Raw genomic sequence first — 15,157 nt, forward strand, 5'->3', positions numbered from 1 at the left:
TTGTATTAATATCCGACAAGTAAAGAGAACATTTCCATAACAAACAAGTTAATGAGTCCTGGAATTGTACCTTTATACAATAAAAATATCTGGATCAGGAAATAATAAAAATAGTAAAAGTCAAAAAAATTAATGAATGTAACAACATCTAAATAATTTCACATTTAGTAAAATAAATGTTTCAATGCTATTAAATAGTTAACATGTAATGTATAAATATTGAATACATAACTAAATGTGGAAAGTAAAGTTACAGCCATTGACTATAGCATAAAATGATTAGCAAATACTTTGAAGTTAGTAGTTTTAACAGGTAAGAGCACTGATTCATCAATGTACTATTTGTTATCAAATTCTAATGGATATTTAATTAATTACAAATGACATAAGATGAATATTCATACTATCATTTCATTTTCCAACATAATCTACTAAAGCAATGCTCTTTAATAGGAACATCTATACTGAATGGATATGGAGAACAAAAAAATCTTTTTAATTATCTCCACCTCTTTATATAACTACACAATTACTGCCCAGGAGCACAATCAATCCAATTGTCACTATTTACAAATACCAAGTTAAATTTTTAAAGTGTAATTAGTTTAAAGGGCTGAATATATTATTACTTAATTATAAACATGAAATATCCATTTTGTATATTCTGAATTTATAGCTAAATACAAACTGCCAAATTATTATCATCATTATTATTTTCTATTAGCTTTTGTTACCAGACAACTTAGGAGTTTTACATAACATAATTCACCATCTAACCTCATCCTCACAACAACCGTATGAGGTGTTACTATTATACTTATTTCACAGTTGATGAAGATAAGACTCAAAACATATAACTTATACAAGGTCACACAGAAAAGAGGAAACTCATGATTCTAAACCATGTAACTTTACTCCAAATACTGTTTAATTTCCAGAACATTCCAGATGCCTAATCAACTCCATTCCTAGACTAACACAACAAAAGATTTTAAGGATGAGTAAGATAATAAAACTTAACTAGTGCATCATGTTTAGTATATTAGGAATCCTTAACTTTGAAACTACAGGTTAATTAAAAAACATATTTATTTTAACAGTATGTTGTTTAGTATATAAAGTGGTTATCATATGTCAATTAGACTTCAATAAAAAAAAGTCATCATCATAATACATAATGGAATACAAAAGGAAGGAAAAAAGAAAAGGAAAAGAGAGGAAGAGAGAGAAGGAAGGAAAGAGGGAGGGAGAAAGAGAGGAGAGGAGATAGAAAATCGTCCCTGGAATGTGTTAGATTTCACTTTACGTAATATAAACAGTGACCTATGGGCAGTATTAAATCATCCAAAATAATGACCTCTCACTTTCCTTAACTTGTTGCCAATCCCACTCCCTCCACTCCTTATTCAGCATGGATGTGCATGCAAATACATCATACACACACACACAAGCATACTATTCAATATGAAGCCACTAACTACAATTTAAATGTAGCTTAATTACAATTAAATAAATTTAAAATCCAGTTGCTTGGTCTCATTAGTCACAACCCAAATGTTCAACAGCCACATGTGGCTAGTGGCTCCCGTACTGGACAGCACGGATATAGGACACTGCACAGTCTGACCACATAGCACTACACTGGACACTTTAAATTAAAAACGATTCTGTCCCAATATCTAAAACCTAAGCTCCAAAGCAGGGGAAAACACATTCGTGAATAATGAAACTTTCAAAATTGGTATGTTCAACTTCCAAGTATACAAATTTTTAAGAGCATGATTGAAGGATATTGTCCTCTTTCAACGAAAAATTATTCTGCTTTCAAAAAACAAAAATCTAACTCCAGAGATAGAAACTAAAAAATTACAGGGTTCAAAAGCTAGAAAGAACATAAAATACACCAATCCAATATTCTCATTTATAGATAAGGAAACTGAAAACCTAGGAAGATTAGCTCATTTGCCCAAGACTTTATAGCTAATGTGTGTGTGTGTGTGTGTCTGTGTGTCTGTGTGTGTGTGAGTTGCTCAGTCATTTCAGACTCTTTGCAACCCCATGGACTGTAGCCTGCCAGGTTTCTCTGTCCATGGTATTTTCCAGGCAAGAATACTGGAGTAGGTTGTCGTTTGCTTCTTCAGGGGATCTTCCTGATCCAGGGATCGAACCTAGGTCTCCCGTATTGCAGGGAGACTCTTTACCGTCTGAGTCACCAGGGAAGCCCATATAGCTAATAAGAAGCCACAAAGATTGGATTTGAACACAGGCCTCGTGACTTTTAGTCTTGAAATCTTTCTACCACCCTAAAATGCACAGACCTGACATTGCTGAATAGCATTTCCCCCTGTACTGAAAAGAAAACAAGTGCCTTTGAAATGAAATCACAAATTTCACTATCTAGATTTCATCTGCTGCTTATTTTCTTTATAATGCATCTAAGGTTCAAAATGGTCTGCCATATCTGTTTTAAATGCAGCATCCATAAGAATTAAAATTTTAAAAGTCATAAGAAGTCTGAATTTTTTCCATTATTGATAAACATGCTCGGCTAGAACCAAGATTCTGATTTTTGACCAGTAAAAATAGTTTCTGTATTTGCAATGTTATTAAATGATCTCCTTATAAGGAGATACCTACACAACATCTATACAACCCATTGAATAAATGCATTAACATGTAGATAAAAGCTTTGTGCATGTGACCATAATTTGTCACAAAGCCAATAATTTGTACCATGTATAATTATACTAAATTGAGTTACTATCAGTTTTTCCATAACATTATATGTCTTCCTTTACCATAATAGTATACGTTCTTTCTACAATAATCACCCACGTTCTTCAGTCAGAGGATGCTAGTATCTTCATTGTCGGGTGTGGGGTATGGTATAGAAAGTGAAATATCACAAAATTGATTTTAAACTTCCTAAAGATATGGCTCTAAATTTGTTTAGGGTTTTCTTCGTAACCCATAATTGCTCCCAATAAAATGTTTAAAATATAACGGGTATATTATATTACCTTCGCTGTTCACCTGAAACTATCACAACATTGTTAAGCCGCTGTAACCCATACAAAATAAAAAGTTAAAAAATAAACATAATGGGTAATAGTCATTAAATATTTCTAAATTTATTGACATGAGACATTACTATAAAAAGAAACAGCATTCAGTTTCTTACTTAGGTGATAGAGAGGTGAAATATTTAAAAATAAATTATCCTCATAAAATTCCTTGGAAAATGCTGCTGCTACTGCTGCTGCTGCTAAGTCACTTCAGTCGTGTCTGACTCTGTGCGACCCCATAGACGGCAGCCCACCAGGCTTCCCCGTCCCTAAGATTCTCCAGGCAAGAACACTCAAGTGGGTTGCCATTTCCTTCTCCAATGCATGAAAGGGAAAAGTGAAAGTGAAGTCACTCAGTCATGCCCGACTCTTTGCGACCCCATGGATTGCAGCCTACCAGGCTCCTTCATCCATGGGATTTTCCACGCAAGAGTACTGGAGTGGGCTGCCATTGCCTTCTCCGTTGGAAAATGTAGAACCTTTATTTTAACTCACCAACTCTGAAAACTATACAAACATATATCTGTCTGTGAGATCACAATTCATAGAGCTATGCAGTACAATAACTGCCAACTCCAGGACATTCTCAAAACAGATTATCCATACTGCCATTAGCTGTGACAAATTGTGCTTTTAAAATGTTATTGACACTGTCAAATACTGACCTTATTAACAAGGTCTTTGGTGACATTAACAAGGTCTTTCTTTATCCCAGCCCAGCACGAGTTAGGAAGAAAGATAGCCTGAGTCAAAGTAAGTGTCAACCAAGACAGACACAAATATACAGAGAAAGTTAATTAATTCAAAAAATGGAGAATTCCAGACACACAAAGCCATGTACGAAGGTATGGAGGTAGAGGGATGAAATCGCATAAAATGTTCAGGAAATTGGGTACAAGATGACTGGACCAACTCTATACATAGCAGAGTGATGGAATATGAGGTTAGAGATTTAGCAAAAGTTAGATGATGAAGTATTTTGTGTAGACTAGCATTAGACTTTACTTGTAGGGTTTCTTGGAAGATAATATAGGATTTTTAGCAGTGATATAACAAAAACTGGCTTCCCTGGTGGCTCAACAGTAAAGAATCTGCCTGCCAATGGAGCAGACATGAGTTCTATCCCTGGATCATAAAGATCCCCTAGAGAAGGAAATGGTAAACCACTCCAGTATCCTTGCCTGGGAAATACCATGGATAGAGGAGCCTGGCAGGCTACAGTCCATGGAGTCACAAAGAGTCAGACAGGACCTAGTGACTAAACAACAACATAAAAGAACTGTATTTCAGAAGTATACCTTGTGGAAAATGATTTACAGGGGGCTGGAATGAAGGGTAGAAGATATTGAAGAGTCTAGGGAAATGGAAAACATTGAGATGTGACAATGCCCTGAAACAAAGAAGTGGTGGGTTAGGGGTGGGGGAGGTGGTACTATAAAAAGGAAGAGAAATACAGCGATAAGGCTGTAGAACTGGTAACATTTGGTTACTGAGGTAATGTGGATGGAGAAGAGTAGATTTGAAGATGACTATTTATTTCTGGTTTATGCTACTTGGTGGACAATGCTAAGGTTAACTAGGATGGGCAAAGAAGAGAAAAGCAGGTCAAAGTTGGAGAGATCGGAACAGGATAGACAGGATGGAGAAAAGAAGATAAGGACAATTAAAGACAATATTGAACTTGAAATCCAATAAGGAAGCAGGTAAATACATGGGATCTGCGAATCAGGATGTATTTGTAATAGAAGAGTTCAGAGAGATTCATCTCATAAAAGTGCTGGAGGAAGTCATAAGGATGGATTAGGCTGTCAAGGATAACGTACAGAATGAGCAAAGGACCAGAGTAAAGGATCAAAGGACTAAGGATAAAATGCTAGAAATAAGTATATTTTAGGGCCAAGGATAGACAAAAGAGATCTTCAATGTAACAAAGAGGTAAAAGAAAACAAGGAGAGCGTGGTATCATAGAAGTTGAGGGAGGAGAGAACTTAGAAAGAGTGACCAATAGTGTTGAATGGTGCTGGAGAAGCCCTTATGATGACTTCCAAAGTGTTGTTGCTTTCTATATTATGGAGGTCACTAGTGAACTCCCATTACCAAAAATGATGGATTTGGCAATTACTCAACTTTGAAACAGATTTAAAATAAAAGACATTCTTTTTTAAGCCAAGTTATTTTTGTATTTGAAACATGATTCCATTGTATAAATATCTCTATACAACCCCTTATTGTACTAATTCTACTTTTAAAATGATAGTAGTATAAAACTATCAATATATTGAACAAGTTTCCTAAGTAATATCAGACATTTCTTCAACACAGTATTTAACATGCTCATTTATTTTGCACAAATTTCCTCATTATTCAAAGCTCCAGTACCTTGTTTTATCATAAATGGGCCACTATTGACAAATGATACATCATTTATCCAAAGCTACTTCCTCATACGTGATGGTTCGAGTGCAAGTTTACAAATAGGCTTAGAGTAAATTCTCAACAGTTGAGAATCACTGTGGAAAGATCTGCACTACAAAGAATCAGTCAATATTTCTGCAGGGTTTGTCTATTTAAGCACGAGTATGTTTTGGAATGGAACTCTTTCTGAAGTGAATTCCTTAATTCCCACATTCTTAAAATATCTTAAATATAATAAATATTATTTTTTTTGCTGACTCAGGGGCATGATTAAATATATATGAGTTAGTGAGAGATGACAGAACACATAGATGCCCTCAGGAGCTATTGAGATATATAGGGCTATTTTCCCTGAGACCAAATGAAACTAAATGTTATAATTTTTGAATTCCAGTTCCACTCTTTCATTATGTTTCTATCTCCTCGCCCCTTGCTTTCGTTTTGTCAGCTGTTGCCTCTTGATCATCTCAGTGCACAAGTCTGGCATAAAGCATTTTCCAATCGCCCAACTCATGTTTCTAGTCTGCTATGGATAGACAACAAATAATTGGGCCCAATAAGATACCACAGAAAGAAAGGCTCTGATTAAAGACTAAAAGTCTTTGTCATCACGAGGCTTACTTGGTGTATTTGGTGACACTTTGTAGATTGCTCATATTTTCTTTTTCTTTTACTTCCTTTTTGGTTCTGACTTATATTCCAAAATGATAAATCTCTCAAAAAGGTGAGGTCAGAGTAAGTGAATCAACAATGTATTCACTTCTATGTTTTTGTGTACCATACCTAATTATAACATGCACAATTTGTGAATTATCTTCAATGTGTTAGGTAATATTTTTTAGATATATTAAATCACAATAAAAACACCTCTGCACACAGCTTCTGAAATATTTTAAGATACATTGCACCTTTCAGACTAATACCAGCCTGTGAAGACTAGGGCTTTCATTGTAATATCTCATTGGAGGTTAGCTATGTGACTTTCTCTTTCCATTAACAACTATTATTTGGAGGAATAAATTAGGAGCTGGGGATCAACATATACACACTAGTACATATAACATAGATAAGCAATAAGGACCTACTGTATAACACAGGGAACTATAATCAATATCTTATAATAACCTATAATAGAAGAGGATGTAAAAAATATATATATGTCTGTGTGTATGATGTATATAGCTGGATCACTTTGCTGTACCTGAAACTAACACAACATTGTAAATGAACTATACTTCAATATAAATATTTTAAATAATAAAAATAAGTTAAAGGGGAAAAAACTATTATTAACACTCAGTATACCCTAGCTTTTCCTGCTGGACTACATAAAAATTAGTTTCAACAATACATTGGTATTAGCTCACTCTGTCTTCTCTGAAGGGACTGGCAGACTACTCTGGTCTCTCTGTTCACCTCCTGGAAACCCTTCTCCTGTCTCCCACTCTACCATATTACTGGCTTTCTATCAGCAAACATAATTTTCTGGAAAATTCCTGTTGATCCTTCAAGAACCAATTAAACCATCACTTCATCACTGAAGCCTTCCCTGACTTACACATAATGTACCTAAACTTGCCTTCCTTTGTGTCCTCATTAAATCTTACCAAGACGAAAGGGACACGGCTGGAGGAAGCACTGCTATTCCAAGCAAAGTGTTCTGCATGATAAAATGTTTGAGGGCATTTAAAAGTCTATAGCACATTTGGAAAACACCAGGTTTGGTATGGCTAAAATCTATGGTACATTTGGGAGAATGCTGAGGCCTAAGGCTAGAATGTTAGGTTGGGGCCACATTGAAAGAGCTCATTCATCATGATTAGGATTTTCACTTTTATCAAGCAATGGGTCACGGGTAGAGATTTCTAGGAATGCTACTATGTTAGATTTACTTTTGAAGGATAACTGACAACAGTACAAAACACTTGTCTGGAGGGGAAGAATCTACCAGTCCGGGATACTAATTAGAAAATGGCTAGAATAATATTGCTGGGAAAATATAAATGCAGTGGAGATAGCGAAACTGGATAGATTAATAGTCTTTTGTAAGACTTGATGATTAATTGGATGCAAGGAACAAAGAAGAATGAAGTCTTAAGGAAAACCAAAGGTTAGGCAGAAGATGATGCCTCTATATTATCTAAAATGAGAAAGACAAGAAGAAGAGATTTCTTCTGGGTGGAAATCATGTTAGTGGAAAGAGAAAAGAGCCAATTTCACTAAGAGGACGTAGCATACAGTGGTTAAAAACAAGTATTCTGGAGCCAGATACCCTAGGGTCTAATTGAGCTTTACCTCTTATTTACTATGTGACCCTAGAGAAGTTATCTAACCTCTATGAGCCTCAGCTTACTCATCTGTTAAATGGGGATACTACTTCTCTATCACTCTCAGAGAATTAGTGTGAGATTTAAAAAGAGGTAACATATTAAAGTATTTAGAACATCAGCACATGGTTTATAAAAGCTAATTTGGCTTTCCTATTTTTATGTTGCTTCTAAAATATGCAGTTAGCTATTTGGACAGGTAGGTTTGAATACAGCCATGAGCCGGACAAACTCTGGGGAATCATTAGAATACAGCTGGATTTTATTAAAGCTAAAGAAGCAATTGAAAGTGATCACATATGTGTATACATATAAATGTATATGTAGCTGAGCTTATATATGTGTGTACATATCTACATATATGCAAAAATGATGACAGAATAGGACCAAGCAAAGAACATAAAGAATAAAATATCCAAGAAGAAGAAATGTACAAAGGAGATAGAGAAAGAACGATTAGATGTAGTCAGAGAGCAAGGAGCCGATGGTGCCTAGAAAGGCAAAGATAGGAAAATTTTCAAGAAGGGAGCAATCAGGATTGGAAAGAAGTCACTGGATTTTGAAATTCAAGAACCACTGTCATCAGTGTTTTTAAGAACTATGAAAAAATTGAGCTATGAAAGTTAATTTAGGAAACAGAGAAAACAAGTATGGATGAGTCTTTTACAGACTTAGACTATAAAATGAAAAAGGAAGTTGAGAGGCTACTTCCAAAGATAAGAAGGATCAAAAGAAGGCATGGGAGACTTGAGAAGGCTACTCTGCTGAAGGAAAGTCAATGAACAGAGAACATACAAAGATATATGATTTATTGTCTATTTCTTGAACTACTGAAGATAATGAAACTCCTATCATGAGTACAGAATTTAATTTTAAGGATGACCTAGGAAACCTCTGTGAGAAGTTAATAACCTGTTTTGAAATCCAAAAAGGATGGGGGAGGGGGTATAGTTGTTATTTAAAAATAAAATTAGTCCTGTATTTTAACAGAATTACTTCAGATACTGTAATAACATTTTGAGAAGTCTCAGGATACAGAAATAGAAAAGTAATTCTGGTAAAACACAGCACTAATTTTATTTTTTAAACAACAGATTTAAACTTTTGTTTTTCATGCTGTATTCTGAATATATTTTGAACTTTCAGGTATTTTTTTCATCCCCATGAAATAATCCAAATAAACAAACCCACTTCACAATTCTTGTGAGAGTAATTGTCTCTGTATATAACAAATTATTAATTTTGTACCTCATTAAAACAGGAAATTTCAAATTGTGACTTGTATGTTTGCATCCGTAATCAGTATTCAATAATTTCTTGAATACCTAGCAAGATAATGATCCTTCCATATGTTACTTGTTAACAATTTGCTATTTTATCATTCCATTCAGTCCAGCTTCCTGAAGGCTAGCAAATGTCACTCTCATATCACTGTGTAGGCTGAACTATTCTGTAGCAGGAGTGTCATTTTAAAGGTCAGACAATGCAGTAAACAAATACTGACATCACAGAAATCTGGCTTCAAATCACAGCTTTACCTCTCAACAGTTGTGTGAGTTTAAGTGAGTGATTTGAGTAATGAAAACTTTGAATACAGACATTAACATTTAATTCCTCCTAAGCAAACTCTAGAAGATGAGAACAAACTCCTACATATGAATGAAAGTCAGTGAAATTTAGGTAAGCCCAGGCACACAAATATAAACAAAGATTTCAAGCAGACATCTAAAAAAGACAGTTTCCAAACCTTTCAGTAGAGATACTGTGTTTTATTGAGAGAAAATGATATAAAAAGAAGTATATTTAAAAAAAGCAAAGCACTGAAAAGAAATCCCCCCAAGTAATAAAAAATGTAATACACTGGCCTTAAAAGGCACACCATAAAAGTTTATCCAAAATGCTCATCATAGAGTTGAAGCAACAATTAACAAACTTCCTCAAATATTTGGAAAGGGATTACACTTTTATGATACTACAGTATTCTCTGGACAAGCCAATTTATCTGCTGTTGTATGAAACTCTGGCAAAAACAGGTAATGACATATAACAATACAATTAAAAAGCGGAAAGGAAACTGTTTTATATCAGATAAGAAATTTTAGTAAATACTACTAAATAATTTGATAAAATTAAATGTGGAATCATATTCTCTTTGTTGAATGACACCGCAAGAGTTTACAAAACATTTCAGAAAGTGTTTCCCATGGTACATTAAATGCTAAACACTGTCTAAAACAAAGAGATGAGCATCATAGACCAACAAACTTGGCATCGAATTTCACTATGCCACTTACAAGCTGTGGCATGTTTGACAAGTTATTTAATCTCACTTAGCATATTTGCCTCATAAGCAGAAGAGATAATAATAGTACCTAAAGTGCCAAGTTGCTGGAGCATTAAACCAGATAGTACATGTAAATCAAAATGTTTAGTCCAGGATCTCACACTATTTAAGAGCTCTCGTCACAAAAGAATGAAGTTTTCTTTCATAAAATGGCTCATTTCTTAAAACTATCTAACAAAATATAACAAATTTTATAATTTTATAAAGTAAGATATGTAGGCTGAGTCTACACAGGGTTATGAAATAGACCATGACCTAAGAAGGGGAATTCAGTCCCCTCTATTCTGGTGAGTCAAACTTATGAATGCTGTGTGAATGGCACAAAAAAAAAAGACATGTATTTAGTTTTCTTAAATTTCTACAACAAGCCCATACAGACTTCATTAAAACTTGTTAGGGTAATGACATTAGCTAAACTGTTTGCCCTCTTGCCCTGATTATTGCTAAGGCTTTAATTTCCATGACTTAGAACAGTAATTACTAAATTTCTACCCAAATACTAATGATAATCATGATCAATTTATAATAATTCAAACTACTCTTCCTCACTTTAAACGAATTATCATCTTCACAGACAAAACTTCCAGCTTCTATGAATGACCAAGGAACAGGAAAAATTTCATTTTTACATTGCCTTCAATTTAAATGCTAGCTAAAGTGGAGTTAGTGTCATACAAAATGAGTACTGGATTAGCCAAAAATGTTCATTTGGGTCTTTTTGTAAGATGGTACAGAAAAACCCGAACAAAAATTTTGGCCAATGCAATATAACCCTGGAAGCAATTTAAGACAAAACTAAACTGAGGGAGAAGGTGAGGGTGGGACGTTCTGGGAGAATAGCATTGAAACATGTATATTATCGTATGTGAAAGAGAACACCATTCCATGTTCAATGCATGAGACAAGGGCTCAGGGCCGGGGCAATGGGATGACCCAGAGGGATGGGATGGGGAGGGAGGTGCGTGGGGGGTCCAGGAAGGGGAACACATGTAAACCCATGGCTGATTCATGTCAATGTATGGCAAAAACTATTACAATATTGTAAAGTAATTAGCCCCCAACTAAAATAAATAAATTTATAAAATAAAAAAAAAAAAAATAAGACAAAACTAACTCACCTGTAATTGCAAAGCTTCATGGTTCTCTAATCCTTCCACAATTGGTGAAAATCGTTCTCTGTTATTTCGTTCTGCTGCTGTAGTTATAGCCCCTAAAAGTTTATCTAGACTATAGAGAAAAAAACTAGAAATGAGAAATACATCTTACACACACTATATTAATACAGGTTCTCTCTTATACACTCTTCCCTGTTTTCTTTCAGGTGCTTGATGTTTATATAGACCATCACAATTTAAGAATTGTGTTCTTCTCCACATATTTTTACAATTCAAATATTGATAGCATTAAATAACATTAGGGCATCAAAATAAAAATATTCAATTTGAAAATCCTGAGGAAAGTCATTTTTCTGGGTGACATTTATAAAATACTTAATTGATAAACATTAAAATTTTAAGTTTTGAGTTTTGATATTACATGTGTTCACATAGCTATTAATGTCACTTAAACATGGTGGCATCTACAGTTATTCAAAGTTCATTCAAGTATAATCAGACTGTAATTTTATAATAAAGTGCAAAAAAGAGTACAATTTTTTTAAAGAACTTTAAAAAAATTCTTTGAAACTGGAACAAGGAAAAAGCCTAAAAGAGAAAGCCCAGTAAATTAGTGAAGCATCTAAAATTACCTAGCACAAGAAACTTATTTACCTGAACAAAAATATTGGTAGCTGTCTCTGTACAGTGTCTGAATCAAATTAACCTCTCTGTAGTATACTACTCACATCAAGCTATATCTGAAATTATAATTAAGTCATAAAATATACCAGACTAGGTTGCATTATAAGAATTAAGTACTGAAAACCTAATAGACTAGGAAAATATTTCTTAGTCATATATAAACTGATTTTCCTATAAAACCTAAGGAAGCTTTATTTTTGCATATGTTATCTCATTCTCATAAGATGATGTTGTGTGATAATAGTTTTGTTCAGTGTTTGTCTTTCAGTTTTGAAGGATAAACCAGCACTAAGAAACATTTCATTTTATTCCAAGAGATATGAGAAAGTCAACATATTAGAATATTCTTAAATCTTTGCCTGCCCCTATTCTAATTCAAACTGAAATGATTACTGTCACACAGAGTGTTCAGAAAAAAATATTCCAGTTCATATCCGTAGCAGGTATTTCATTCATTATCACAAGAGTTTCTTACCAACTGGACATCAAATCTGTAATTTTGCTTCTGATTGAATATTATTTCCATAAGAAGAAGTGATCTAATGTGTTGTCAGCAACAACTTGCTGAAAATGATACATACATGCATCATGAATGGTTACCAACAGCCTTTTTGTTCTTTTTAATCAGTTAATTTCATTTCATGAATAATTGCTTTATTCTTTCACTTACCATACACAGATAAAGTAAAACACTACTGTAAAATAATAGTACAGAATAAAAGCATCTGGCTAATTCAGTTAGTTAAAGAAGTCAAATGTTCTGATGTGCATGGATGAGGGCATATATTGTGTAGAGTGTGTATGTGAATGTGCCTGTGTGTGTGTTCAGCCAAAATTACCCCCTAACTGATCTTTCCCTAATTTTTTAAAAATTGCTTTCCTTTCAATTAGATAAAATTCTAATTATTCACTTTGACTATTCAACATTGAAGAACTTCCCATTAGGATTCTGTCTTTTTAAATCTATTTTTCAAAGAATCAAAAAAAAGCTAAAATGTAAATAGATAAGATAAAAATATCAATTTTTTTCCTGAAATTTAATACTATTTTCATGCAAGCTATCAGGTGGCACTGGTGGTAAAGAATCTGCTGCCAATGCAAGAGGTACAGGAGACATGGATTCGATCCCTGGGTCAGGACGATCCCCTGGAGAAGGGAATGGGTACCCACTCCAGTATTCTCACCTGGAAAATACCCATGGACAGAGAAGTCTGGTGAGTTACAGTCCAAGGGGTTGCAAAGAGTCGCACACGACCGAGCAACTGAGCACAGCTGCATGGTATCAAAAAAACAGCACAAACTTCTGAATTTCTCAAGTGTCATTTCTATGCAGTTAATGCTAATGACAAAGCAATACTTACATGTTCTCTTCTCCAACAATGCAAATAGCTGAAAGTATTTTTACTATTTCAGTCATCATGCTGGGTTGTTTGGGGTCAATTGCTCTTGCTAAGAGTAAAAGACTTCTTTCATCTCCTAGAATCCTTTGCAATCCAAACTGAAAGGAAAAAAAAGAAACTTTCTTTCAAAATATTTTGGAGTAATATCTTTAATTTTAAAAAACAATTTAACAATGATTTTCTAAAAACCCATGCCTCCACATTGAGGATCTATTTCATTAAATGAATGTTCTTCAAATTCAATTGCTTTTTATTTGAAATAACCACTTCTTGGATTTTAGGTCCTTTTATCAGATACGATCTCCATTACCCTAACTAAACATTCCATAAAAATTTGGAAGAAATATGCAGCAATCAGTATTTCCTCAATAAAGAAGAATATGTAGCTGTTCTAATTATGTCATTGGTTCTCCCTGAAGACATCTAGAACTCATGATTAAATTTTCCAATATGTTTGTATGGAAAATTAAGTTGAAAAAAAAGGGTAAAATGTTGAAAAGTTCTTCTGTATACTGCTGCTGCTGTTGCTACTGCTGCTGCTAAGTCACTTCAGTCATGTCCGACTCTTAGCGATCCCATGGACTGCAACCTACCAGGCTCCTCCGTCCATGGGATTTTCCAGGCAAGAGTACTACATGCCAGTTAAAGAAGCTATAAACCTCTGTATGGGTTTTCCCATACCTTCTCTTTTTTAGCCTCCCTCTTTCAAGTAGCCATGCTGCATAGCAAAATTATAACCCCAAAGAAGTGGAGCATGGGTTTTATTGAATACTACATATCACAGTCAACTAGGCAGAGGAGACAAGACACCATTTTCATTGATTTTCTAGGCTTAAATATAGGCATGCAAGTGTGCATCAAAAGAATGAATAGGTAATGAAATGTTGAAGAAAGCCCAAAACTGGAGTTTTCACTACATAAAGAAGGTCATAATTTCTTTGATCTTTGGCCCACAAGGTATTTCTCAGATTTCTTATGAAGTATGTTTGCTTGTTTTTACAGTTTAACAGTGGAATCTGACAATATTTCATCATAGCAAAATTGCCATTTACTGAAGTACCACACACTTGAATATTTTCATGATTTCTATTTTCTAAAAAAATTCAGGAGAAAACAAAATGAGCTTTAGCTATAATAATAAAAAATACAGAGATAAGACAAAAAAGGAAATGGAAAAGACAAAATTAAAAAGAAACAAAGAAAACAAAAGAAATATGAATATATAAAGGTGGGTAGTAAACGATAAATAGTAAGGAAAATAAATGAAAACTTGTAAAATGGAGGGATAGATGATTACTATACAATTACCAAACTTAAAATAACTTTAAAAATCAGTTAGACTGACAGTGAAATCATTAAATTTTTCAAATTTCCATTTTATTATTTAAAGGTAGTTTCTAACATAAAAGGAAATACTCAAAATAAAAATGGACATATGAGAAATGATGGAAAACCATCAACTTAAACATTAGAGCAATATTTATAGCAATGGAAGTTAAGGGGCAATGGGTTCCTTTTCATAATTGTATTATTCCATGTACTATATAAGCAAAAAGAGTTTTTGAAGTAGGTAATCAAAATCTTTTGGGTCAGCAAATTTGATGCATAAGTCATTTCAGACTAAAGTTTCATGCTTTGACTATGACAAATTCAATACAACATGAAATTGACATATCACTGCATATTTTTATTGTAACTTTATGCCTATTGTTTCACATGCCTGTAACTTAAAAGACTTACCATTTATTCATGTTCCTAGCACCAATGTAAAAGACATTAACATGCTCTAACTAAAGCTTAGCCTTAG

The 15,157-nt window shown here is 33.9% G+C and overlaps 1 protein-coding gene across 15 annotated transcripts in view; it reads right to left on the reverse strand.

Moving 5' to 3' along the window:
• Nucleotides 1-15,157, reverse strand: part of DIAPH2 (diaphanous related formin 2) — a 952,992-nt gene that overhangs the window by 654,536 nt on the left and 283,299 nt on the right. For all 15 annotated transcript variants that reach the window (XM_081565323.1, XM_081565331.1, XM_081565339.1 and 12 more), the window contains 2 exons: nt 13,312-13,448; nt 11,270-11,378 (listed from right to left, as the gene is read on the reverse strand). In XM_081565323.1, the coding sequence (XP_081421449.1) occupies nt 11,270-11,378; nt 13,312-13,448 (246 nt within the window). The remainder of the gene's footprint in view (nt 1-11,269; nt 11,379-13,311; nt 13,449-15,157) is intronic.

Source organism: Giraffa tippelskirchi, chromosome X, assembly GCF_054371585.1.
Source record: "Giraffa tippelskirchi isolate mGirTip1 chromosome X, T2T-mGirTip1v1.2.pri, whole genome shotgun sequence".
Lineage (NCBI taxonomy): Eukaryota > Metazoa > Chordata > Mammalia > Artiodactyla > Giraffidae > Giraffa > Giraffa tippelskirchi.